Below are 25,572 nucleotides of genomic sequence, written 5' to 3'. Positions count from 1 at the left end.
AGTGAGGGAAACCAGTATGGACAGCAAAGAGTAGAAAATTCAGCATTTTTCCCAGTCAGAGGACAGCTGTAATGTGTGATTGTGTGATTGTAATGTGTGATGGTTTAATACTGGTTTTACATGGAGTTAAATGTCACCTTTTTTCCTTTCAAGATCCCAAGATGATTTTCCAGGCCAGTCTGGCCAACGCTCAGATGCTGATCCCCAGCAGCCAGGGGGGTGTGAGCAGCATCCTGCTGGAGGGCAGGACCCTGCTGGCCCTGGCCACCACAGTCTATGGGCCTGGGGGCATTGACCAGGTACTGCCTGACCCCCTGTCCTGCTGCTCCTGCCATGGCTGGGATAGAAAAGTGCCCCCTTGGATAGAAAAGTGCTGGAGCAGAGGGGGTGACCAGAGTGTCCTGATCCACAGCACAGTCACCTGCAGCATCAGGTGCTGGGGAATGTGGGTCTGATGCATTTTACAGGAAAGAAGATGGTACTTTCTGTGTTGTCAAATTCCTGTGGGCTAGACTGGGACACCCCAAAATTGCTTTGTTGCTGTTGAATGCAGTTTCCTCCTAATTAATTTTGCTTGCTTGCAATGTAGGTCCTTCAGAACGAAGATACTGAAAAACCTCTAAAGAAAGTTGATCCACAGCTCTTGAAGATGGCCTTGACCCCTTACCCCAAGCTCAAGGCTGCTCTCTTCCCCTCCTGCACTGCTCATGGAATTTTGCCTCCTGACATCTCTCTCTACCACCTTCTGCAGGTACACAGAGTGCTTTTGGCAGGGCACGAGGACAGAGAGGTTTGTTTGCAGCTGAAGCTGGGTGTGGGGGCCAGGGGTTGTTTCTTTGGGATCCTTGATGTGGAGCTGAAGTTCACAGCTTCATCCTGAGCTGCTTTTCCAAGTGGTCCCTACACTCTGTGTAGGGTTTGCAGTGCTGGAATGTCAGAGGGATGTTCTCGCAGTGTTCTGTAGGCAAGGTGGTTAATAGTGCAGAAATTGCAATACTTAAATTTTATAATGTTTGTAATGGTGTGAGAATTAGAAATCAAGAGTTACAGGACAGTGCTGTGAAATTTTTAAGCTGCCTCAATTTATTTTGTTTCTGATCTTTCAGTCATTAATGCCCTTTGATCCCACAAAATTGTTTGGCTGGCAGTCAACAAACACTCTTGCTGTGTCAGGTATGTCCCTTGCCAAGGTTTACATGCTTTCCTAGCCTGAGCACCTAAGATAAATTACTTTCCAGGGGAATTATTTGGCAGATAAATTTACTCAAAGAGCAGTTTCTTTCACAAGAAAAGTAATGTAATTTACTGAAATTCTGTTTTGAACTAGAATTCTAGATTTTCGCGTTAAGCTCTTCTAATTTTCTAAATATAGAAAATTATCTAAATATAAGATAGAAAACGAATGTTTTCTTCTCCAAGAAAGCTGAGGTGGTGCAGAGCTCTGCTTTTCCAGTGAGGAGTGGGATTTCAGGGTGGTTTTGGGTGTGACTCGGAGCCCGAGGAGCCGTTTGGCTCTCCCCTGAGGTTCTGCAGCTGAGCCCCGCTGCTGCTGTGCACTCAGTGTCCCTGACAGTGCTGCTGTGTTGTTCCCAGATGCCTGGAGCCAGCTGCCCCACTTCTCCAGCCCCGAGCTGGTGAGCAGGCACGCCGTGCTGGAGAGGCTGGATTTCCTGTTCTACCTGCTGCACGGCCGGCCCGCCTTCGCCTTCGGCACCTTCCTGGGCCAGCAGCTGGCCAGGAGCAAAACCCCCAGGCAGCTGTGAGTGTCCTCCCCAGCAGCACTGAGTGCCCAGCAGGGCAACTGGGGTGTCCCAAAGGTTAGAAATCAGATATGGCTGAAAGGAGGTGAGCCTTGTTGGAGTTACCTCAATAAATCTGCACAGGGGAAGTGAGGAAAAGATCCCCAGTCAGATCAAACATGGCTGGGCTCTTCTTTTAGGAACTTGACTTGGTAGGAGCATGATGCCCCTTTTTCTGTGATATTTCCTTGTGGTGATACTTCTTTAGCTTAGCTAGAATGGCAGAAAATGCCCTGGAGGTTGGTGGAATTAAATGTCCTGGCTGAAGCTTCAAAATCAGGTGTTCAGGAGGGTACAGTCGAGTGACACATCTTACTTGAATACATGAAATTTTAGTGTGGGAATTAGAACAAATCACTTTGTTTCTGTCTATTAGTCACTGCTTGTTTCTCTCCATCATTTCCACACAGATCTTGTGGAAATGATGGAGAGAAACATCATGTTTCTCTCGTGTAAACAGGTAAAACTGGGGCAGAAAGGGAAACATGCATTAAAGTGGAGTGTAGTCATGGTTTGACAGCCAGCAGGGATGCAGGGATATTTCAGTGACTGCTGTGGAAAAACCCTTTGGGTACATTTTTCTCTTAGCACCATCTGCAGGTCAGACTCAGGTTCCTGGTGCTGCAGTGGACTGCAAACTCTGCAAAGGCTCTTTGTGCCTTTCTCAGCTGCTGAGGGGGTGTTTTGTTAATTATAACACCCATTCCACTACCTTTTGTTTTTGATAAACATATCAAATTGCAAACTCTGCTTATCACGTGTGAGCCTTCATTCTCATCCCCCATTTTTTACCAATATCAAACTTCTGGCTCACAGTTACCCTTGATGCTGAAGGCTCAGAGTTCAGCAAACCCCACAGGTGCTTGTTTGCCTGGGGAGGGAGTTTGGGGCTTGTCTGGGCAAGGGAGGCTGAGCTGCACTGGTGCAGGGGGTGCAGTGGGTGGCAGCTGTGTGTGTTCCCTGCAGGATCCAGCAGGCAGCTCGGGAGGCCCAGCTGCTGGCCCTGAGCTCCTTCGGTGTCCCCTCGGTGGCTGCAGCCTGCGTGTGCTTCCTGGAGCTGCTGGGGCAGGACAGCCTGGGCCTGAGGGTGGCCCTCAGGGCTGCCAGCCTCATCTCCAGCCACAGCCCCAGCAGGGACTCCCTGGGTAAGGCTCTCCTTTCTGCCTTGGATAGCTGCTGTGGGCTTCTTGGGAAGGGAGGGAGGGGAGCAGGCACTGCCTGGGGGCTCAGCAGTGCCCTAAAAGCATGGAAGAACTTTCTTGTTCTTTTGTTCCTGTTTCTTTACTCATTTTGAAAGGTGCATTTTGATGCTGTAGTGTCAAATGAGGCAGGAGGACTGATAGAGCCTGTATCAGGATCTAACAGGCCCTGTCCAGCAGCTGCCTGACCCTGATACTAGAGAGGTTCAGCTGTAATAACATGACAGGGAGTTTAACAAAGTCCATTGCCAAATCTCCTCTCTCCTTCCTATCATACACCTGCAGGGAGATCGGGTGTTCAAAGCTGTAGGGAAATTAGGTTTATCCTAGAAATAACTCCAGAAAGTTGAATTTCTAACTCCAGGGCCACAGGTGTCTGCTTTCCCAGCTGGGAGCTACTCCTGAAAATGCTGCCCTGGCTCTGATGCCAGCAGCACCTCAGGAATGTGTTCTTTTCACCAGTTGAGAAGTTAACAAAGCTGGCTGATGGTGAGAAGGCAGCAGCAGCAGCAGTTCTCTCCTCCTTGGAAGAGGCCTTCTGGGATGCCATTGAGCAGCAAGGCATAAAGAGGTGAGAGCAGCCTGCTTTGAGGGCTTCCCTGGGAAAGGGAGGCTGGGCACTGCCTTGTGTGTCAGATAATGGCAGAGGGCAGCCCAGGACAGTGACCTGGCTGCAGGGACCCCTGGCTGTTTGCAGGCACTGCCAGGGTCAGACCTGAGCATCTGCTGCAAACGTTGCAGCTCTTTGCACCTGCAGCTCTCTGCCTTCTGTGCAGGACATCCAGTGACTGCAGAAGGCAGTGGTCCTTGGTGATGCAGTTCTGCAAGCTCCATAAGCTGGAGCTGAGCACGTCCTTCCTGAGGGAATGTGCCAAATCCAACGAGTGGCTGCAGTTCCTGATCCAGAGCCAGCTCCACGGCCACCAGCCAGCCCAGGTGAGCTGCCTGTGCTCTGCACTGAGCCTTGGAGCAAGGGAATGTCCAGTGTGCAGGCAGCAGCAGCCTCACCAGTCCCTGGGTTTTGGTTCTCTGGGATGTCCATACTCTGGGACTGTGGTACCCCTTCCCTTGCAGCCACACTTGTAAATTCAATTTAAACTCAAGTAGTTACTGTTTTTTTTTGATTGGAGAGTTGCCAGATGTTCACTGCAAGTTATTGTAAAGCCACTCATCTTTCCTTTTAAAACTCAAATGGATTTTTGGTAAAGATACTTAAACTTTTGAGAATCCAAATTTTCCAAGTTTAATTTTGAATGGGATTTAAAAATGAATAAAACACTCCAATAAAAGCAATTGGGAAAAGTCATGTGAGGAAGCTAAGTGGGAAATTCCAGGTAAGGTGGTGCTTGGCAGACCTAGGATTTTAACTTGGATCTGCTTGTGCTTTTGAAGAATCTGTAGCTCCACAAAAGCACCTGAGCAGACCCTTTTCATGCTGTGTGCCCTGCAAGAGAGAACAGAACTGAGGCTCCCTAGGAGACATGTGAGCTTTGTGGAAAAGGATGAGCTTTCATTAGAATAATTCACACCTACAGTGCTCTTTTCCCTCTCTGGGTCTCCAGAGCTGTTCTATAACTGAATTTGGAGAGTGTTTTGTCTTTGTGTGTTCAGTGCTTCCATCCTGCCCTCTCCTGCCTGGCCTCACAAGGTTCTGGTGCTGTTTTCCCCACAGGTCATTCCCCTGCTGCAGGATTTCCCTGCTGTGGTCCAGGATCACCTGCTGCTGGCCCTGGGGAGGCTGCTGGGTGCAGAGGCAGGTGCTGCTGGCAGGGCCCGTGCAGGGAGCCTGTTCCAGACCCTGCTGCAGTGCCAGGAGCAGCCCAGCCCCTGCAGGTTCCTGCTGGCTGAAGGGCTCCGGGCACAGGCCCCCATCCTCAGCGTGCTGGCAGCCTGCTGCCCTGTGAGTCTGCACCCCTGGGCCTGGGGGGTGGGAGGGGGCACTGCTGGCTGTGCCAGGCTGTGCCAGGCTGTGCCAGGCTCTGCTGCCCTGTGAGTCTGCACCCCTGGGCCTGGGGGGTGGGAGGGGGCACTGCTGGCTGTGCCAGGCTGTGCCAGGCTCTGCTGCCCTGTGAGTCTGCACCCCTGGGCCTGGGGGGTGGGAGGGGGCACTGCTGGCTGTGCCAGGCTGTGCCAGGCTCTGCTGCCCTGTGAGTCTGCACCCCTGGGCCTGGGGGTGGGAGGGGGCACTGCTGGCTGTGCCAGGCTCTGCTGCCCTGTGAGTCTGCACCCCTGGGCCTGGGGGGGTGGGAGGGGGCACTGCTGGCTGTGCCAGGCTGTGCCAGGCTCTGCTGCCCTGTGAGTCTGCACCCCTGGGCCTGGGGGGTGGGAGGGGGCACTGCTGGCTGTGCCAGGCTGTGCCAGGCTCTGCTGCCCTGTGAGTCTGCACCCCTGGGCCTGGGGGTGGGAGGGGGCACTGCTGGCTGTGCCAGGCTGTGCCAGGCTGTGCCAGGCTCTGCTGCCCTGTGAGTCTGCACCCCTGGGCCTGGGGGTGGGAGGGGGCACTGCTGGCTGTGCCAGGCTGTGCCACAGGGCTGTCTGCAGTGCCATCACAGCTGCTCCTGTGTTTCTGGGGTGGCTGTGCCCCCTTCCACCAGGAGGGGAGGTGTAAACTCTTCCTTTTGGCATTTCCAGGGTGCCAACCTCATCTCCTGCCTCTGTGTGTGGATTGTCACTTCTGTGGATGATGCCACCAGGGCTGAGGCCACCGCCCACACCCAGGGCTGGGCAGAAGGTCCCCAGTGGGACTTGCAGGACCTTGCTGCCATCTGGAAAGTCTTGTTGAGGAAGCAGAAGAGTAAAACACTTCTGAATGGCTTCCAGCTCTTTTTACAGGTGAGGGGATGTGCTTTCAGGGGTGTTTGATGTGTCTCACCCTTCTGGGCCTGTAAATCCCCCTCTGTCTTGCTTTATGCCAAGGATAACCCGGCTATCCACTGAAATTCCCAGTCAAAGTGGAAGTTCTTCCAATTATCACAGATTTTTAGATCCTACATCAACCTTGCATGCAACTTTAATAAATTAAAAGTTCGTTGTTCTGCTGGTGAGGGAGACAAATTCTGCATTTATTGAATGCAATAATAGATGATTTTTTAAAGTAGAATTTATTTATTGAGGTACTTTGGGAATTTATTATCATCTGGTTTTGTGTCTTAAAGGATTCCCCTTTGCTGCACATCCTGGAGATGTATGAGCTCTGCATGAACTGTAAAAAGTACAAGGAAGCTAAAACCAAACTGGACAAATTTCAGGAAAGCCTGACAAATGTAAGGAAATCAGTTTTCTCTGGTGGATGTCCTTGCTGGATTGGGCAGCTGGGCCAAGAGGAGCAGTGTGTGAAAACACTCTCCCAATGCAGATGCTTTAACAATTCTTTCCTTTCCCTCCCAGTTTCTGGTTCCCAGCTAACTGACATTCATGGTTTTCCTTCCTGGGCGCTGGGCTCAGGCAGCTCAGTTCCCTTCCCCAGCGGTGCCAGGGCTGTTTTGTAACAATTAATTCTGTGTAATTAATTCTGCCTGGCCTTGCTGGCCCTGCCCAGCTCTCCCACTGCCCCTGCTCTCAGCAGTGCCTGCTGTGCGTGTCCAGCTCAGCACAGCCCGGGGCTGGCAGCTCCCCGTTCCCCGAGGAGGGGCACAGCTGCTGCACCCTCCACTCCCTCCCCGAGGCTCGGGAAGGGCCCCCTGAGCCTGCTGCCCCCCTGAGCCTGCTGCCCCCCTTGTTTCCCCAGCTGGGGGCTGCAGGGGGAGCGGCCCCCGCCGTGCCGCCGCCGTGGCTGCGCTCGCAGGCGCTGTTCCTCCTGGAGCTGATGCTGCAGCAGTGCCGCACTGACTACGAGCTGGGCAAGCTCCTGCAGCTCCTGGCTGCAGCAGACACCCTCCTGCTGGATGGTGAGGGCACCACGAACCCCAGCCCTCCTGCGGGAGCCTCAGCCTCCCCTGGGCTGCGGCCCCAGCTTTGCTCAGCTCTTGGTTCTCTTTTGCCAGGCCCCCACCTGAAGAGGCTCTGTGCCCTCAGTGAGGCCCTGAGGGACTCCTCCATCTCCATCAGCCGCTCCATCCTGACCTCCTGCAGCCTGGAGGCCTTCCAGGGGGAGTGCAGCTCCATTCTGGAGCAGCTGCAGGAGAAGGGAATGTTCAGCCTGGCTCGGGAGGTGGCGGCCCTGGCTGAGCTGCCCGTGGACAGCGTGGTCACACACGAGGTACAGTGCACTTGGTGACACTCACCCCTTCCTGCTGCTGCCAGGACTGAGGATGCAACTTCTCAGCCTTCCTGAAACATTAATTTTTTGTTGAGTAATTTTTGGTTTTAAATGCAAGTGCACCCAACACGCAGGCTGTAAGTGCTGAGCTGCAGGGTACAGGACAGCTGTCCTTATTTTCTTCCTGTTTTTATATGTATGCAATCAGTTTTATCTGGGGAGAAAAAACAGATGGATTTGTCCATCAGGGGGTGTAAGGAGATGGTGTTTAAGGTCCCTTCCAAGCCAAACCAGTTCTGTGACTTGTTGCACGTTGGGGCACTTCCCTAAATCCAATGTTTCAGTGCTGCCCATCCTGTGTGAGCTGGAGTTTTCTTTCTTGGAAAGACAACTGTGATAAACCTCTGTGGGTTTTACAGGTTCTGAGGGATCTGCATCATTTAAGAGACTCTGGCCAGTGGCATCAGAGCCAGACACGGGCTGAGTTCTGGGAGAAGTGCAACGACACCTTCAGCAGGCATTCCATCTGCAGCCGAGCCGCAGCGGGGTTCTTCCTGCACCAGGCCGACAGCGTGTGGGACTCCTCAGGGCAGGAGAAGGCAACCAGCATGGTGGAGAGGCAGCTGCTGCTCACGCTGGCCGGGCACTGGCTGGCCAAGGAGCCCGGGCTGGCCGTGCAGGAGCTGCAGGAGGTGGAGAGGCAGATCTGGCAGTGCCGCCTGGCGGAGCGGGCGCTGCTGCCCGAGGGCTCGGAGCCGTGCCCCGGGGCCCTGCGCTTGGGCCGGCTGGCTCAGCGGTTCTCCTTGGCCAGGCTGGCGGCCCTGGAGGCTGCGGAGCCCTGCGGGCTGCGGGCACTGCCAGCCCGGGAGCCGCGGGCAGCGCTGGGGGCCGCGGAGCGGGCGGCGCTGGGGGCCCTGCTGGGCGCCCTGCTGGACCAGGGCAGCGTGCAGGAGGCCGCCCGCGTGTGCCACTACTTCCAGCTGTGGCACAGGGACGTGGCCCTGGTGCTGCACTGCAGGGCCCTGGCCCTGGGCGAGGCCGAGCTGGAGCAGCTGCAGCCCGAGGTGCGAGCTCTGCTGAGGGCTGAGACCAGCACAGACACCGATGGTGAGTGACTCCTGAGCCCTGCTCTGCTCTGCTCTCCCCAAAGCTCTGCAGGAACTCAGCTCCTCCTGCCTCCTCTCCCTGCTGCATGAGTGCTCTCCTGAAAGCCTTGCCATGCTCGTGTCCCTGTGTGCTCCTGGTGTTCTGTGTGCAATGTCCATCCTCCTGAACCCTTCATTTGTTAGAGCTCTCAGTTCTGGCCCAGTGAAGCAGCCCTGGGCTTTATCCCTCTTCCTGCTTTTAGAAAAAACAACTACTAATTTTTTTTTCTGTAGCTGAAGCTAGGAAATTCCTTAATTAATATGTTTTTCTGACTCCTTTGTGCATTATGAAGGGTTTGGTGTTTCTTGTTTAATAGCAAGGCTAAGGCTGAGAATGTTTATCTGTGAAGTTCTCTGCATGTCTGTGAAGTCTGAGTGGGCAAGTTTCAGCTGGACCATCCCTTTCTAATACTGATGTGTAAAGCTGAATATACACAGAACAGCATAAATGAATCCTAACCCATCAGGAAGGCTGCAGAACCCTTACTTAATCTTAGAAATTTTATATCTGAGAAATTATTGAGGATATTTGTGTTCTGTTACATTGTTTGTACCCTGAAACAAATGTAAGATTTAAAAAAATCACAGGTGCCAAGAGCTCAGTTTTTAAAGTCTGAGGAAGGGTTCTGGAATTGCTGCAGGTTTTGGGAGCCTTGCCCAGGTGTAAGGGAGTTGTCTGCCTTTGTGAGATGGGAATTGATGTTTTTTTTTTGTTCCCAGCATCCAGCCCGGAGGACTGGACCCCTCTGGGGTGTGGGGATGATGCCGTGGTGGCAGCACTGAAGGCCCTGGCAGAGGAATGTGTCCATGGCAGGAGCTACTGCAGGCAGGTCCTGTGCCTCTACGAGCTCTCCAAGGTAAGGCCAGGGCCTTGGGCCAGCCCTGCTGCAGCTGGGGAGGGCAGGGTGAGGGGGGGAAGGTCCTGGCAGGTGCCCTCAAGGAGCTGCAGAGGGTGGAATTCCAGCCCTTTGTGTGGGAAAAGGCCAGAGGCTTCCTGGGCATGTGGTGCTGAGATGAGCCTGAGCACAGCTGTCCAATTCCAGCTCCAGGTGATGCAGTCCCATCCTCCCAGACCGCTCTCCTCAGTTCCCTGTTGTTTGCACTTTCTGGGCCTGAAGCAATGCTGTCCTTGGTTCTGGGGCTGGAAAAGGGTTGTTTTATCTGACTGAGCTGAGAGGAGAACTGCTGACACTTTATGTGAAGTTCAGAGTTATAAACCAGTGCAGTACAGAATCTGGAAAATGCAAAAGCTCAGACTTAAGGCATCAGCTGGGGTTAAGGGGAGGTGCTGTGGGTGGGGATGCCCTGATGGGTTTGGTGCCCCCAGGAACTGAGCTGCTCCTTCGGGGAGGTGCCATTGGTCAGGGATGCCCTGATGGGTTTGGTGCCCCCAGGAACTGAGCTGTTCCTTTGGGGAGGTGCCTTGGGTCAGGGATGCCCTGATGGCTTTGGTGCTGTTCCTTTGGGGAGGTGCCTTGGGTCAGGGATGCCCTGATGGCTTTGGTGCTGTTCCTTTGGGGAGGTGCCATGGGTCAGGGATGCCCTGATGGGTGTGGTGCTGTTCCTTTGGGGAGGTGCCATGGGTCAGGGATGCCCTGATGGGTTTGGTGCTGTTCCTTTGGGGAGGTGCCATGGGTCAGGGATGCCCTGATGGCTTTGGTGCTGTTCCTTTGGGGAGGTGCCATGGGTCAGGGATGCCCTGATGGTTTTGGTGCCCCCAGGAACTGAGCTGCTCCTTCGGGGAGGTGTCGGCGCGGGAGCCGCGGGAGGTGCTCGGGGCCATCCTGGCGCGGCGGGGGCCGGAGCGGGGCCGCAGAGCCCAGGCCTTCATCACCTGCCAGGGGCTGCCCCCTGCCACCGTGGCACCTCTGCTGGCACAGCAGATCACCCAGGAGCTGCTGGCCTCGGCCCAGGGAAAAGGTGGGCACAGGCTGCGTTTGTGCTGGGGTTTGGTGTGGGCACGGGGAGCAGGTGGGGACATACCTGGGCTGTGCTGGGGACACAGGGAACACACCTGGGCTGTGCTGGGGACACAGGGAACACACCTGGGCTGTGCTGGGGGCACAGGGCCCTGGGAACACACCTGGGCTGTGCTGGGGGCACAGGGAACACACCTGGGCTGTGCTGGGGTTTGGGCTGTGCACAGGGAACAGGGGACAGGCAGGTTTGGTCTCTGGGGCGATTGGTGTGTCCCAAAGCAGCCCCTGCACTCTGTTCTGAGGGCTCAGCCTTGCTCTGTGAGCATTGTCTGCCTTGTGTAAAGTTCTGTACAAATGTTCATTTGTAATTACTCCTGTGTCCAGTGTGGTGTTGCAGTAGTTAAGGTTGCATTTTTATGGACATAAACTTACTATTTTTTTAAAAAAAGGATTTTTGACCTTGGTCTTTGCTGCCCCACATCATCTGACTTGGGAATATCATGTGCATTTCCCTGTGTAAAGCATGACAAAAGGTTTTCCCCTTTCTTTTTTTTTCTTTGGGAAATGAGGGGCAGCTGTATGGTTGACCACTAGGATTTTGTTGGGTTGAACTAGTAAAAAAATATTTTCTGATTGTTAAATTTAACAGTAACACCCAAAGCGTCTTCAGGATTGTAGTCCCAAATCCTCAGTCAGTCTGGATGATACCAGATTGGTTTGTTTGGGGTTTGTTAATTAATGATAAAGAATAATAGAAGTTCTCTCCTGGACAATCATCAGTGGTGACAGAATTCTCTCTCTGGCCACAGGGCAGAAGCAGGCTTGGAACCCTGCAGTGGAGAGCCAGGAGCTCCTGCAGCTTGCCAAGCTGTGCCAGGATCACACCTTGGTTGGGATGAAGTTGCTGGATAAAATCTCCTCTGTGCCCCGTGGGGAGCTGTCGTGCAGTGAGTAAATGGCAAATCCTGCCTGGTGTAACCTGTGTGTAACTACCGTGGCATCGTTGGCTTAAACTCACAGCTCAAAGGGGAGGCTCTGCTGCTGATCTCAAATTTGATACTCAGTTAGTAGAGCTGAGGATGTGCACTGTAGATAGGGGTGTTGCTTAAGGGTTTATTTTCCAAACAAAATTCAGATTTTTGTGCTAAGCAAGAGGTGGGGAATGCAGCCAGGGAGTGACCTGAGCTGTCGTGGTGGTTTGTACAGAAGGGACATTGTGACTTTGTTCATGTTTATCACAGTTAGGAACTGAATGTTTCAAACCCAAATGCAAAACTCGTGCCCTTCCTTTTCCCAGTGCAGTGATGATGTGTTACACATTTGTCAGCCTTGGCTGGGGGAGGCTGGAGCTTCTGTGCTTGTGTGTGTTTTGTGTTTTCTGGAGAGAGGCAATAATTCATTTCCTCAGCCCCAGAATTCTTCTGCTCCTCAGTTACAGAGCTGCTGATCCTGGCCCACAGCCTCTTCAGCCTGACCTGTCACATGGAGGGGATCACGCGAGTGCTGCAGGCGGCTCGGCTGCTCACCGAGGAGCACCTGGCTCCCAGGGAGGAGTACGGGCTGGTGGTGAGTGTCCTGGGCTGGCTGTGCCTATCCTGGCTGTGCCTGCCCAGTGGTGATTCAGCTGCTGAGGAAATGTGCTGCTCTGTGGCACTGGGCATCTTTAATTGCTGCCTTGAGGGATCTCCTGGAGCCTGGGACGTGCCTAGTGGAATGGTGTCAGTGATGAAAGCTTCACAGCCTATTTTTATGAGATAAACCAATGCTCTCTGAGCTCATTGTGGGACAGCTGCAGTTTGGGTTGGTTTAGGAGTATCCCCATGGCTCCAGGGGCACACGTGCAGCCAGGGCTGCCCTGGGAGGGGATTGTTGCACTTCCCTGGAGCTGCTGAGGTGCCCTGGTGTCCCCAGGTGCGCCTGCTGACGGGCATTGGCAGGTACAATGAGATGACCTACATCTTCGAGCTGCTGCACCAGAAACACTACTTCGAGGTGCTCATGAGGAAGAAGCTGGACCCGGTACGTGAGGGGCAAACGTGCAGGGAATTTACACCCAGGTTACACAGGGTGAAAGTGTCTGGGCATTTTACTTCTTGAGTAAAATTTACTTCCTCAGTCGAGAGTCAGGTTTCATAGAAACAAATTAATGCTGGGGTTTATTCTTATTTTAGTTGAACCATTATTTCCTAATTAGTTCAGGGCTACAACAAGAGCAGCGTTGAAGCTCCAGCTTGGCATTCTCAGAGTTTTAACATCCTGCTTTGCTTTTATTTGCAGTTGAAGTTTCATGGGGGTTTTAAAAATCACAGATGCTCATAGCTTTAAGTAAGCCATAAAGAAATGTCACATGTTGACATTTGTACATAAAGAAGCGCACGGGTGCTGGGTTTTCATCCCCAGCTGAGCGTGGGTGTGGGGCTGCTGCTGGGTTTTGGGGTGCAGCGGTCCCTTTTGGGGACGGGGTGGGTGCAGGGTGGTGCTCAGGGTGCCCTCTGTGCCCAGAGCGGGACGCTGAAGGCGGCGCTGCTGGACTACACCAAGCGCTGCCGGCCCGGCGACAGCGAGAAGCACAACATGATCGCGCTGTGCTTCAGCATGTGCCGGGAGATCGGCCAGAACCACGAGGCTGCCGCCTGCACCCAGCTCAAACTCATCGAGTGCCGGCCCTGGGGTGAGCGGGGACGGGCGGGCAGGGAGGGCCCGGGCTCCTGAGCAGCCCCGGGGCTGCCGCTGCCGGCGGGAGGCTCCTGCCCTGAGCAGCTCCCGGATGTGAGCAGAGGGCTCTGACAACCAGGGTTCTTTCCGTGGAGCAGGTACAGCCACAGCCAGGTTTCCCTCAGCCCACAGGGTGTGACACAGTGGCCTTGCAGGGGCTCTGTGAAGTGCTGGGGTTTGTCTGTGAGTGTGGCACCCACGGGGTGAGCTCTGCAGTGTGGGCAGGCAGTGCTGTGAGAGCAGCGACACCAGGAGCTGTGCCAAGGGATTTCTGAGTGGCTCTGGCAGTGGTCAGTGCTGGGATCTGCCACAAATGTGTGGCTGGGGTTTCTTTCCAGGCTCCAACCACTCAAACAGGCTCCACCAAAGCTTTGGTCCATTAACTGAACAGGCAGTAAGCTCCTTCCTGCTTTTTTAATACATAAATTTTGATTTAGTTTGTTGGTGCTTTATAAGACAACACCAGGGACAGACTTGGCACTGGGAGGGAGTTTTGTAACTTAGTTTGTCACCTTTATAAATAATTGGGTATTCCTTCTTTTTTCCTGTTTCAGAGGAGTCTCTTCAGGATGTTCCAAATTTAAAGAAGCTGCTCCTGAAAGCTGTGACTCTCTTCATCGATGCAGCAGAAAGTTACTCCAAGGTAAAGTGAGGTGGAAGGGACAGCATTTGGAGCACATGAGGAGCGGGCTGGGCTGGGAGAACACAGCGAGCTGCCCTGGAGGGTGGGCAGGGCCCAGTGCAGAAGGGATCTCTGTCTCTGCTGCCCAGTGGCACCAGCAGCATGGCTGTTCTGAGTGTGCTGTGCTGGCCCCAGCTCAGGCTTTAACAAACCCTGGGTTATAGGTGGGTTACACTGTCAGGGCAGGGACCATGAGCTTAATGAGCAAGGACAGAACAATTACAGCATTTAAACCCAAGCGTAATTATGGTGGAAGTATTTGTGGGAATGAAGCTTTGTTCCATGCTAATGGAATGCAGTGAATGTGAAGCTGCAGTGCTGTGTCACTGCTCTCAGCACTGCAGGGCTCTGAGCTCTCTCAGGGATGCTCCCAGGCTCCCCTGGAAGCTCTCAGCTGCTCTGTTCCAGGACTCGTGTGTGCGGCAGGCGCTGCGCTGCCGCCGCCAGACGCGGCTCATCACGCTCCAGCTGCACTTCCTGGGCTCGGGGCAGAGCACCAGGATCATCAACCTGGGCAGGCAGGACCTGCCAGGAGCCATCCTGGCCTTGCCCAGGTTCTACCAGGTGAGCTGGGCTTCCTTGGGATCCTCCTGTCTGGAACAACTTGGGCACTGCAGTGCCCGAGTGCTCAGCTCCTTCTCCTGGCCTCAGAGCCTGTGGCTGTTACCCTGACCTTATATCCTGTGGGATGGAGGGACGGGACACAGGGAATGGCTTCCTGAGGGGATTGGATGGGACAATGGGAAGGAATTGTTCCTGGGAGGGTGGGCAGGCCTTGGCACAGGTGCCCAGAGCAGCTGTGGCTGCCCCGGATCCCTGGCAGTGCCCAAGGCCAGGCTGGATGGGGCTTGGGGCAGTCTGGGATGGTGGAAGGTGTCCCTGTTCAGGGGCACATAAAGGGTCACAGTGCTTTGTTACCCAGTATTTCTCTGCTGTATTTGTTACCCTGTATTGCACAGCTGCTCTCAAGAACAGCAGCAAGGGGTGGGTCAAACAGGAGCTCCCCAGTACCGAGTTCTCAGTATGGAACGTTCTGTGCAATGAGTTCTCTGTGTGGATGTTCTGTGCCATCCCCTCCCTGTTCCTGCTCTCCCTGCAGGCAGCCATCGTGGCCGAGGCCTACGAGTTCCTGCCGGACTGGGCTGAGGTTCTGTTCCAGCAGGTGATCACCAGGGGGGACTTTGTGTACCTGGAGGAGTTCCGGCAGCAGCGCCCGCTGCAGCCCGGCCTGTTCGAGGAGGTGGCCAAGAAGTGAGTCAGGCTCTGCAGCTCTACCTGCACAGGGCCCCTCAGAGGGGCAGCAGGAAAGGGTTAAACTGTCCAACCTGTTATGGGGACTTGAGATAGAATTCCAGAATGGTTTGGGATGGAAGGGACCTTCAAGCCCACCGCCACCCCTGCCATAGCAGGGACACCTCCCACCATCCCAGGCTGCTCCCAACCAGTGTCCAGCCTGGCCTTGGGCATTACAGGGATCCAGGGGCAGCCCCAGCTGCTCTGGGCACCTGTGCCAGGGCCTGCCCACCCTCCCACGGAAGGATTTGTTGGTAGGCTTGGTCCTTGGCACGGCATGGAAGTCACTCTGATCCAGCCTTGTCCTTGAGCTGGACAAGGAGGGCGCTCAGGGCTGGGCAGAGCAAATCCTTAAAATGAATCAGAGCAAATCAACAACCAGGAGATTCGAGTGTAGGTGTTCAGTAGGACCTCTTGTTGAAATGTCATTCTTGCACGCCCAGTCTCAGTTCCATGTGCAATTGTTGCAGAGTCAAACAGCAGCACGCCCCTGCTGATGCTGCCCTGAGGAACCTGAAGCGGTTCCTCACCCACTGCGAGGACATCTACACCTACTACAGGCTGGCCTACGACCACAAGTTCTATGACGTGGTGAACTCCCTGCTGAAGGACCCTCAGACTGCCTGCTGCCTCAACGACCTCTTATCCAACTGAATTCCAGCCCGGAGCACAGGCTCCAGGCTCACTGCTAATTTACACAGATTTTAGCAATGGCCTGCTCACAGGGCTCTGCTGCTCTGTAAAAATTACTCCAGAAAACTGCACAAGGTTGTAAGTAGTTAAATGCTGACTGTGTTAACCTAAAATTGTGTTTTGTATAATAAATCTTACTGTTTATAAATTACTTGAGTCACCAGCAAATACTGACTGGCCCAGGTGGGGGGAGAAGCAGAGATCCAGCAGCCCTTTAAATTAGGGGCATGGGGGAGGGAACAGCCCAGGAACTGTATCCAAAGAGGCTGAAACAAGTGTGCAGAATGTCCAGGCAAAGGGCGTGGAATAAGTAGAATCAGTGCAGGTTTCAGGTACCCAATAGAATAATGTCTTCTTTGAGTCCAGTCTGATTTCTAAAATCTGGTACAGCCTTAAACATTCCTAATTCTGCTGTCTTGGAGTAAAAGAAATAATCAAGTGCAAATGTATTTTTACAGTTATTAAATATAAATTCCTTTCCAGGCCAATGCCATAGCCAGACTCCTAGCACAGCTCAGCTTTGCAGCTCCTCCTCTTCACGTATTTTTCCTGTCAGGCCCCAAAAAGAACTCTGCTCCAAGGCCAGCCTGGTGAAGTCCTCAATAGTGATTTTTATTAAATTAGTTGCTTTATAAAACATTGCAGATGTTGTAATTGTTAACATAACAATTTGCCCAACTGTAGGAACTGCTGCAGTTTGCTAAGCAAGTTTGGTTTTTAATGAAAGAAAACGGCCAAGTTGTGAGAGACCCACCACAACCCAGGAGAGCCCCAAGGAAGTTGTGTGGCTTGGTTTTTTCTTTTACACTTAACCCCTTAATTAACTGTTAAAGAACACCCAACCCAGACAGCTGCATTAGTAGAAATTTAAACGAATGGAACTAAATAAACTTCATCCTTGAGACACAAGTGGGTTTCGCCTTGCTCTGCCCCACCAGGTGCTGTTCAGGTGTCAGGCTGTCCCAGGGGACAGGCTCCCAGGTGCAGTATTCCACACTGAAGTTAGCAGTTCCCTTCCCAAAATACTGAAATCCTCAAGCTCTAACTCAAGACAAAGCGACTGGAACTCTACGTGCACACCCTGCCCTTGCTGCAAACTGCTCTTGCTCAGCCCTGGCCCTGGAGCAGGGACAGTTAAGGCCATGTCATGGAGCTGTGCTGGTTATAATCCTTCACCTTGTTCCAATTCCTTCCCGGTTTAGTGGCTGTTGCTATGAATAGCAGCAGTGCCCATTTATCAGAATTTTGGGTTTTTAACTGCAATTTACCGACCTTTCCGTTCTACCCCCGCCCGGAGCTTCCGCCCAGACCCGGCACCTCCAGCCCCCAGCACACAGATACTGCAATTCTGATTGTAGCATTTGGCAGAATTTAGAGGAAGAAAGGTTGTGCTACATGTTTAAGGGATTATGGGCAACAGAAAAACAGAAGGGAGATAAATGTCACATGAAGTCTTCAAAGTCTTGTACGTACTCGCCGTCGTAGCCGCCGTAGTCGGCCAGGTCGTCTTTCATCGTCGCCTTCAGCCCCCCGCCAGGCACAACCCCTTTTTTCTTCTTTTTGGCTTTATTCTGTGCCAAGAGGACCAGAGTGGTTATTGGACAGGCTCAGCCCAGTGGCACTGAGCAGCCACAGCCCCTGCACTGAACGTGGCCCTGCCGATGGGTTGCACCCCACGTTTTCTCTTCCTAGGAAAGCTGTGACAGTCCCGGGTGTCCCCAGCTCCCCGCACCACAGCCCTGCCCCCCTTTGCCTTTCAATAAATGCAGGGGAGCCCCAAGCAGGGGCTGCGATCCCTGAGGAACAGCCCCAGCCTTACCTTCTCTTGTTTTTGTTTTTCACTGCATAATACTGTCAGAGTGTTTGTGATCTTTTTCAAATCATCCACCTCCACTGCATCAGGGAAGAAAAAGGAAAAAAAAAAAGATTCCTGATCAATGTTGTTCTTATAAGGCAGTTAAGTAACATCTACAGTCTCTAAAACTAGAAATAAGCATTAGTGTAACTATGGGCAATTACTTGATTTAAATCAGCAGAACACAGAGTGGGTGGTTCTGGTCCTTACAATCCCAACAAAGATTCCAGCTGGTTCCTTGGAAGCCTGAGCCTTGTAGAAGGTAAAACTTGCAAATAAAGTTACTGAACACAAGGGTCTTACAGAGACATTTGAACAGTAAAATATGGAGACAGTAAAACACAGTAAAATGTGTTAAAAGGAGCACTGGATTAACAGTAAATTCTGTTTATCAATAAATGGTGTGAGAGGCTGGCAGTCCCTCCAGTTAGGAGCTCTGGAATCCCTCTGATGGAAGCTGCCAGCTGGGATGATGGATGTACCCAGCTCCTCCTGGGATCGAGTTACCCCTCACTGAAGGACAACTGGGTACAGGACGGGGAACCATCCCAGACACTGCTCCAGCCACCAGGGCACTGGGAAAAGGAGTTTAAATTACTTCATCTCTGTATAGTTACATGCTGAATTCCAGAGCAGTTAATCTGCAGTTCCAGAATTACGTGAACTCAATTTTGTAATAGTTTCCCTCTAAATGAAGTACTCAAAATTATCTGCCTCAGAGAATTTACTCTTATTATAATTTTAGAAATTGCTTCAAGAAAAACACGCAGGGTTTAGATCAACATAAAAATTCACACTTTTTAGAGAACTGTCTCTAACCAATGTGCAGAAAGAGCACTCTTGCACGAGGAGAGGGTTATAGTGGAGTTTGTGGGAATGGAATCAGGTCAGTGCCTCATTTAGTACAAACTAACAGAGCAATCCCCTCTGAGCACTATCACAGCACGTTTTCCACTTCAGCTGCAGCCAGCTCTGGCAGCAGAGCTGGGGCTGTCTGCACTTACAGGAAATACAGACGTCCCGAAGCAACGCTTCCAAAAACCCGGCGTAATGTAAGGACTTCTCGTACTGTGTGATCTTCTCCTTGAGCAGCTTCCCAAATTCCGTGAAGTCATCTTTGGAAGAGGGGTTCATGGCATCTATTCCACAAGTGCTATTTACACCTGCAGGGACAGGCAGGGGAATTACAGAGCCCCAAAAGGGGGGCTGGCTCCCACCTCCCTGAGCTCTGCTCCCCCACAGCCAGGGCTCATCCCCGGCCTTACAGGAAGGAAGGAAGTTTGCTGCAAAACTCAGCAATTTCATAGAATCCCTGAATGGTCTGGGTTGGAAGGCTAAAGCCCATCCAGTGCCATCCTAGCAGGGCAGGGACACCTTCCACTAGCCCAGGTTGCTCCAAGTCCATCCAACCTGATCTTGGGCACTTCCAGGGATCCAGAGGCAGTCACAGCTTCTCTGGACACCCTGTGCCAGGGCCTCCCCACCCTCACAAGGAACAATTCCTGCCCAACATCCCACCTAACCCTGCCCTTTTTCAGTGGAAAGCCATTCCCCCTTGTCCTGTCACTCCATGCCCTTGTCCAAAGTCTCTGTCCAACAATTTTTGAAGCTGAGTCAAACTCAGTAATCTGACCCAGCTATTCCTGTTCTCTGGACAACCTGCACCAGGAAGCCCCTTTTCCCTCAAATAAACAATTCCTGCCTCAGCCTCCTGAGTGCAAAACTCAGCTGGTTCTTTGCAGCTGTGCACACTCCCCAAGCTCTGTGACATCCTCCCCTGGGCAATGAGCTGAATCATTCACCATAATTAGGGAAACTCTTCCAGTTTGAGGAATGCTGCTGTGCATCAGCATCTTTGCTACTTCCTTGTTCTCAGTGCCACAAGTCTGTGTGCTGAGAGCCAAACCCTGCCCATGCTTTGCAGGGTCCCAGGGGTTTATTTATTTCCTGCTGCTTTAACTCACCAAAGGTTTCCTTTGCCAACTCCAGGTCCGACTCCTCTTGTAACTTCTTTAGCCGTAGTTTGTCTGCCAACTGTTCTTCTGGTGTGAGCTCCTTCTGTTCCTCAGGTGCCTCTAACTGCAGGGAGAGCACACAGGGAGAAGGTGGCATATTAAAGACATGGTGCCTTCTCCAGAGCCTCTGCATCACCCACTGCTGCCTCGACTCAGGGCACATGGAAAACCTGGAACCCATTCCCTGCAGTCCCAATAAATTGTTCATTTCACAAGGAATGGGAAGAGACTCCCACTCCTGCCTGTTCCATCCCATGCTGCACACAAAGGAATACACTGGGATAACACTGATCCAATTGCTGGTTAAACTATACAGGAATTAAAGCTCCCAGCCCCAGAACGGGATCATGTACAAGACCTAAGTTTGGTTTATCAGATGAGTCAAGACCTTTTCAGATCTTGCTCAACCTCCAAAAAACCAAATCAAATCCACCCTCTGAATTTTACATGACCCAGAAGGAATTGAGACTTACCCTTTTTTTAAGCTCCTCTTGCTTTTTTTTCTGTAGCTTTTCTTTTTCTTTGATTTTTTCTGCTATTTTCTTTTTTTCTGAAACTTTCGGTTCTGTACAGGGTGGAAAAACAAACACAGCTCTCAGAAGTCTGATGATTTTTTTCCCCCACAACCACAGAAACACTGGAAGCCACTGAGCTCAGTTCCTGGGACTGAGCAGAGAGTTAAAGCCATTTCTGTTAAACCCAGCTCCAGCCCCACTCAGGTTTGATCCTCACACACCCCAGACACAACCAGTGTCTGTTCCCATGCTGATACAGAGCCAGGGATTATCTTTAAGTCTCACCTTGTTTTACCTCTGTCTCCTTCACCTCCTCCTCTTCCTCCTCATCATCCCAGTTATCCTGCAAAACAGTGAGGATCCTTTTACAGATACCTGTAACCTCTTCCAAAGCCCACAAACCCGCTGATCTGGTATCAGAGTGAGGGAGCCACAGGAGCTGTATCTCAGGGGTTTTTGGAGCTGTCCATGCTGGCTGGGGCCAGTTCTTACCATGAAAAAGGCAGGTTTTGGTCAAACAACCAGCTTGTGTCAGTAATTACAAAAGCCAGATCACAAACAGGCAAACACCAGTGACACAAACAGGACTTTATTCTCATTTCTGGTATTTTGAAACACTGAGCATCCCTGAGGGATGGGCACAGCACAGCCCCACTGGAAACCCCCAGCCCAGCTGAAACCATGTCAGACCAGCACAGGCTGTTCTGTCCCACCCAGGGCCCCTCTCCTGGGCTGGGAAAAGCTTCCCCCAGCTGCAGGGATTTCCTGGGAGGCCACAGCAGAGGCAGTGGAGCAGAGCCCCATGCTGCACGGGGATGTGCTGATCCAAGCAAGGAGACACCGAGTCCTTCCACAGCTCACCCTGGATAATTGGCACCTGCAGGGGACTCGGCTTCTCTTCCACATTCCACCCAGCTGACTTGAATTTGGAGCAGCATTATTTTAGCTCACATCTAATTAACTTTGCTACACCCACTGCTTAAATAGCTCCACTCAGCACTGAGGAGCTGCCTCAGCCCCAGCTTGGCCAGGCTGCCAGTCAGATGCAAACTGCAGAGGAAGGGCAGCCTGGCCGTGAGGGATTCATCCATGGCACTGGGATGTCTGGGACACTTCACAGAGGGCATGTGGGCAAGGACTCCACAACATGAGATGTGCCCAATCCCATCCTGCCAGCCTTGCCTGGCTCATAAACCCAGGGAATACCAAGTCCTGCCAGCCAGGCGTACTTTATAAACTCCAGGGAGCTCTCCTGGAAGAAGAGCCAACTGCCCCAGCGCTGTGTCCTTGCAGTGATACAGTAATTCCCAGAGAACACGTTCATTCCCCAGCATTTCAACACTGTTTCTGTGTCCTTCCCCTGCCCAGGGCCCCGGGAACATCCTCCCTGGGGCTGGGAGGTGGCAGGGACCGGGCACTGGCTCCCAGCTCCAGCCGAGCCCTGGGATGGAGCAGGCACTGCCCTGCTCTGACTGTGCCAGCCCTGAGTCAATAGATGAAAATTCCTGGCAGCAGGCCTGACTTCTGGGGAACATGTGCTGGGGAACACTGAGAGGAGTTTTGTTACCAAAGGTGCTAATTTTAAACCCGGGAAGTTGACGTTTCCCAAATTAACAGTTACTGCAAGTTCATTACCAAAAAACCTTCCAAAACACAGATCTGCAGATACAAAGCACATTCCACAATGTGAGATGCCTTGGGAAAGCCATGGCCAGAAAACACTTTGTGCTGCCACTTTAGACCACGCCATCTCCCTCACGTGGGGATTTTCCCATGTGGGCCCTCACACTGAGGGATCCAGAGCCTGAGCAGGGGCCTTTGGGAGTCTGGCAGCAAGAGCAAACCAAAGGAAAATAAACCAAAATAAAACACCTTTCTTTGCTGGATCCTCTCTAGATGCAGCTCTGGCACTGAACCCATAATCCCTTGGAAATAGTTAAGCAACTGCATCCTTACTACGTGTAAGATGTAAAATGTCTTCCCACTGCCAGAGGGCAGGGATGGATGAGATACTGGGAAGGGACTGTTCCCTAGGAGGGTGGGGAGGGGCTGGGATGAAACTCCCAGAGCAGCTCTGGCTGCCCCTGGATCCCTGGCAGTGCCCAAGGCCAGGCTGGACAGGGCTGGGAGCAGTGGGAGGTGTCCATGGATGGGATTTAAGGTCCCCTCCAACCCAAACCATTCTGGGATTCCATGTGGGGAATGTCTGTTCCTTTATTAAGCAGACTCCAGGAGAACCACTCCAGTCCAGTTCTCCTAGACACATCCTATCCAGCAGGAAAGCTTCTCACTTTCCAAGGAAGGAGGAAAAGTAAATGTCACAAACAGCCTGAGCTACAGGTGTCTGTACACACCTGTCAGTCACGGAGCTGTCAATCAGACACACCTGTGTCAATCACACACACCTGTCCATGTCCTGCTGCTCTAATGTGACACCTGGGACACTGGCTGGTGCTACTATTCCATTTAAGAAGAAAAGTTACACACAGAATCACAGAAATTTGCTAACTTCTGGGTTTTTAAAAGATGAACTACTTTTTCCGTACTGTTTACAGCAAGAACTCCACCTGAGCCCCAAGAAAAACTGCTGGTGCTTTTCAGAGATTCTGGTAACAGTGTTCTCAAAACCAACCCTGAGTCCTCGCTGTTACAGTGTCCCAGGGCTGGAGGAAACAAAAAGGTCTTTAGCAGTATTCCACTGACAGAATCCCGGGATGGTTTGGGTCCACAGGGACCTCAGAGACCACCCAGCTCCACCCTCTGCCGTGGGCAGGGACACCTTCCACTAGAGCAGGCTGCTCCAAACCCTGTCCAGCCTGGCCTTGAAACCCATCTGGCATGTTCCTCGGGCATTCCCTGGCACTCCTAAACACTATCCATATGAATATGGAGGGTTCTGTGGCACCACCAGCCTGCCAAGGGGAGCCGAGCAGAAGCAAACAGCCTTTGAGGGAGCTCTGCCTGCAGAAGCACCAGCAATGATCATCCACACGTTTTATCCCACTGCCGTGCAGACACCACGCTGAACCACACAAGATCCCGCCTCGTGTTGTGTGGAGAAGCAGGAAAATCGGGTGGAAAAGACGTGCTGGAAGAGCACAGAAGCTTCTGGTCAGCAGCAGAAGCACCAACACAGCACTGCCGTCATTAACCCCGTCCCGACGCCTCACCCAGCGCACCCCGCTCACAGCGCGGGGCCCGAAAGGCTGCGGACAGCGGGGGAAGCAGCTGGAGAGCAGCAGGTGGATCCCCCAGAGAGCGGGAGGTGCCGCTCCGGAGCGCCTGTCCGACCCCCCCTGCGCCGCAGGTGCCCGGGCAGCGACACCGGCTGCGGCCAGGGCGGCTCGGCCTGTCCTGGCATTCCCACTTGTCACCGTGACCGACCCCGGAGCCGCTGCCGCGCGGGCAGAGCCGCCGTGCCCGGGAGCTCCGGGGTGTCCGGCCCGGCCCCGCCGCCTGCCGAGGCCCGAACCCGGCCCGGAGCCGCGCAAACCCGCCCGGCCCGGCGGGGCCCCGAGCCCCCGCCCCGTCTGGGCCTGCGGCCCCGCACTTGGGCGCCATATGGCAGCGGCCCGCCCGCCCCCGCCGCCCCCACAGCGGGCCCCGCAGCCGCAGCGCCGCGGGGTCCCGGCGGGGCCCGCCCGGCCGCACCTTCACGTCGTCCTCCTCATCCTCGCCGGCCCAGCGGTCCCCGGCCACCCCCGGCACCAGCCGCTTCGCCACCGGCTCTACCACTTCGAAGCTGTCGGCGTCTGTGGGGAGAGGAGCGCGGGTGAGGGGCGGGGAGCGGCGCGGGGGGGCCCCCGCCGGCCCCGGGCCCCGCGGCCCCGCCGCACCCACCCCACGAGTCCGCCGCCTCCGCCGCCATCTTGCCCCGACCGCGGCCGCCGGGCAGCGCCGCGCGGGGCACGCCGGGACGGCGGCGGACTGACCCCGCCCCGCCCCCGGGCACGCCCCTAGAAGGCGGGGCCTGAGCCCCGCGCGGGAACGGGGCAGGAACGAGACCGGGACCGGATCGGGAACGGATCGGGAACGGGAACGGAGGGGAGAGGGGGCGGGAACGGGATCGGGAATGGGACCGGGAACGGGAACGGGATCCGGGCTCGGATCGGGATTGGCCCTCGGCCCATCGCGCTCCCCCGCCCGCAGTCCCGGGCCTGTCCCGGGGCAGCGCCCGCCCGGCGCTATCTCGGGCCGCAGCCGCGGGAGCCGCCCCGACCCCGCCGCACGCCCGGCCCGGAGCGGAGCGGAGCACCGGGAGCCGAGCCGAGCCGGGCCGGGCCCGGCCGCGCCCCGGGCAGCATCCCGGCAGGGCCGGGCACGCCACGCGCGGGTTTATCCACTCCGAGGCGCCAGGCTCTCCTTCCCCTCTGTCCTGTAAGGTGGAACAGAGAAACGCTGGAACTGTTCACCTCTTCACTGCCAGCTCCCAGCTTCTGTGACAGTCCCAGGGAGTGGAAAAGGAGGATAGATTTTTGTCTGGAAATATTAAATTTAAAACGTGTCCTCCATAAAGCAAATAAATGATCTCTGTATACACCTCTGCAAATCACACACACGTGCCTAGGAAAAACACAAAGGAAAAATAGACTTCCAAATTTATCATCCTTTTCCTGTTCTCCATTTTCCAGATAATATAAATAATAACAGATGGCTCAAACAATGTCATAAGTTATATCCTCACCAAGTCTACAGTTTCACAGCCTTAGGGTGCTGTGGAGATAATCACAAAATTGCCAGGAATTGTGCAGTAATTTGAAATACGTTAATACTGGAATATGTAATTTGGAATGCTAAGGATTTACACAGAACATTTAAATTTTTCCTTGACAGAAAAACACAGACAAGACTTCTTCCACTTCAAGGCTGAAAACTGACAGAAGCAATGTCTTGACTTACAGAAAAGTGAGGCTCAGTGAAGGATGATATCAGCTAAAAATCATAAAAACAGAATCCAGAGCATAAGTATTTAATTGAATCTTTGTGCTTCTGTAGACTAGAAATGATTGCAGAAGAAACAGAAATCCATAGCACAGGACTTCTCCTCCCATCAATATTTTACAAGATTGGGCCCCATCAGTACAATGGCATTTCTGCAAGTACCAAGAACAAAAACTCCTCCTCCTCCTCCTCCTCCTCCGCGGGTCCCTCCTGCCCCGGGGCTCGGTGATTTCCAGCGGCCCCGCTGCAGCCCGGGAGCTGCGCTGCCGGCAGGGCAGGGCCCTGCAGGGCAGGGGACGGTGCTGGCAGGGCCCTGCAGGGCAGGGGACGGTGCTGGCAGGGCTCTTGTCACCCCCGCCAGGCTCGGTTCCACATTTCAAGGCTCTTCCCGAACGTGCCTTCGACGCCTCCCGCTGGCAGCACGGTGGTTTGGGAGATTCCCAGTCAGTCCGGGCACACTCAGCTTTCTTGCCACATTCAAAAGCAGTGGAATTGTCAGGTGGGGTGAATCCGAGGTGGGGGAAGCAGGACCACCGAGGCGAGGCTGCTCCAGGGAAAGCAAAGGCCTGAACAGGTACTGCCACTGAAGGGCTGGGAGGTGTG

At 53.7% G+C, this 25,572-nt stretch overlaps 2 protein-coding genes across 9 annotated transcripts in view; one reads left to right on the top strand and one right to left on the bottom strand.

The window, feature by feature from the left end:
- SPG11 (SPG11 vesicle trafficking associated, spatacsin) overlaps positions 1-18,129 on the top strand; it is a 30,355-nt gene extending 12,226 nt beyond the window's left edge. The window contains exons 18-41 of one of the 8 annotated variants that reach the window (XM_050978279.1): positions 154-299; positions 590-751; positions 1,107-1,173; positions 1,594-1,759; positions 2,766-2,944; positions 3,461-3,569; positions 3,775-3,934; positions 4,671-4,898; positions 5,630-5,830; positions 6,154-6,261; positions 6,726-6,885; positions 6,982-7,196; positions 7,616-8,303; positions 9,062-9,198; positions 10,063-10,261; positions 11,070-11,207; positions 11,693-11,826; positions 12,172-12,279; positions 12,763-12,931; positions 13,530-13,618; positions 14,066-14,221; positions 14,757-14,908; positions 15,421-15,612; positions 18,120-18,129. In XM_050978279.1, the coding sequence (XP_050834236.1) occupies positions 154-299; positions 590-751; positions 1,107-1,173; positions 1,594-1,759; positions 2,766-2,944; positions 3,461-3,569; positions 3,775-3,934; positions 4,671-4,898; positions 5,630-5,830; positions 6,154-6,261; positions 6,726-6,885; positions 6,982-7,196; positions 7,616-8,303; positions 9,062-9,198; positions 10,063-10,261; positions 11,070-11,207; positions 11,693-11,826; positions 12,172-12,279; positions 12,763-12,931; positions 13,530-13,618; positions 14,066-14,221; positions 14,757-14,908; positions 15,421-15,604 (4,055 nt within the window). In that variant the 3' untranslated portion in view covers positions 15,605-15,612; positions 18,120-18,129. Of the gene's footprint in view, positions 1-153; positions 300-589; positions 752-1,106; positions 1,174-1,593; positions 1,760-2,765; positions 2,945-3,460; positions 3,570-3,774; positions 3,935-4,670; positions 4,899-5,629; positions 5,831-6,153; positions 6,262-6,725; positions 6,886-6,981; positions 7,197-7,615; positions 8,304-9,061; positions 9,199-9,668; positions 9,760-9,915; positions 10,262-11,069; positions 11,208-11,692; positions 11,827-12,171; positions 12,280-12,762; positions 12,932-13,529; positions 13,619-14,065; positions 14,222-14,756; positions 14,909-15,420; positions 15,795-18,119 lie in introns of those variants that run through there. The other 7 variants (XM_050978278.1, XM_050978280.1, XM_050978281.1 and 4 more) reach the window with 7 other exon arrangements.
- EIF3J (eukaryotic translation initiation factor 3 subunit J) lies at positions 16,235-23,994 on the bottom strand. Its single transcript, XM_030228287.2, has 8 exons — positions 23,869-23,994; positions 23,680-23,780; positions 20,314-20,371; positions 19,987-20,078; positions 19,463-19,577; positions 18,503-18,661; positions 17,463-17,536; positions 16,235-17,214 (listed from the first exon to the last, which is right to left on the bottom strand). The coding sequence occupies exons 1-8, from the start codon at positions 23,894-23,896 to the stop codon at positions 17,086-17,088; spliced, it is 756 nt and encodes a 251-aa protein (XP_030084147.2). The 5' UTR covers positions 23,897-23,994; the 3' UTR covers positions 16,235-17,085.
- Between the last annotated feature and the right edge of the window lie 1,578 nt (positions 23,995-25,572).

Source organism: Serinus canaria, chromosome 10 (genome assembly GCF_022539315.1).
Source record: "Serinus canaria isolate serCan28SL12 chromosome 10, serCan2020, whole genome shotgun sequence".
NCBI classification, from domain to species: Eukaryota; Metazoa; Chordata; class Aves; order Passeriformes; family Fringillidae; genus Serinus; species Serinus canaria.
The sequence above is the reverse complement of the archived record's forward strand: the minus strand, read 5'-3'. Positions and strand labels throughout refer to the sequence as shown.

Bases quoted from the DNA above. Each gene is read 5' to 3' on its own strand.
- EIF3J (XM_030228287.2), bottom strand. From the start codon at position 23,896: ATGGCGGCGGAGGCGGCGGACTCGTGGG. The intron at 20,372-23,679 runs GTGCGGCCGGGC...ACTGTTTTGCAG, and splicing joins ATGAGGAGGACGACGTGAAG to GATAACTGGGATGATGAGGA. The intron at 19,578-19,986 runs GTAAGTCTCAAT...CTCTCCCTGCAG, and splicing joins AAGAGGAGCTTAAAAAAAGG to TTAGAGGCACCTGAGGAACA.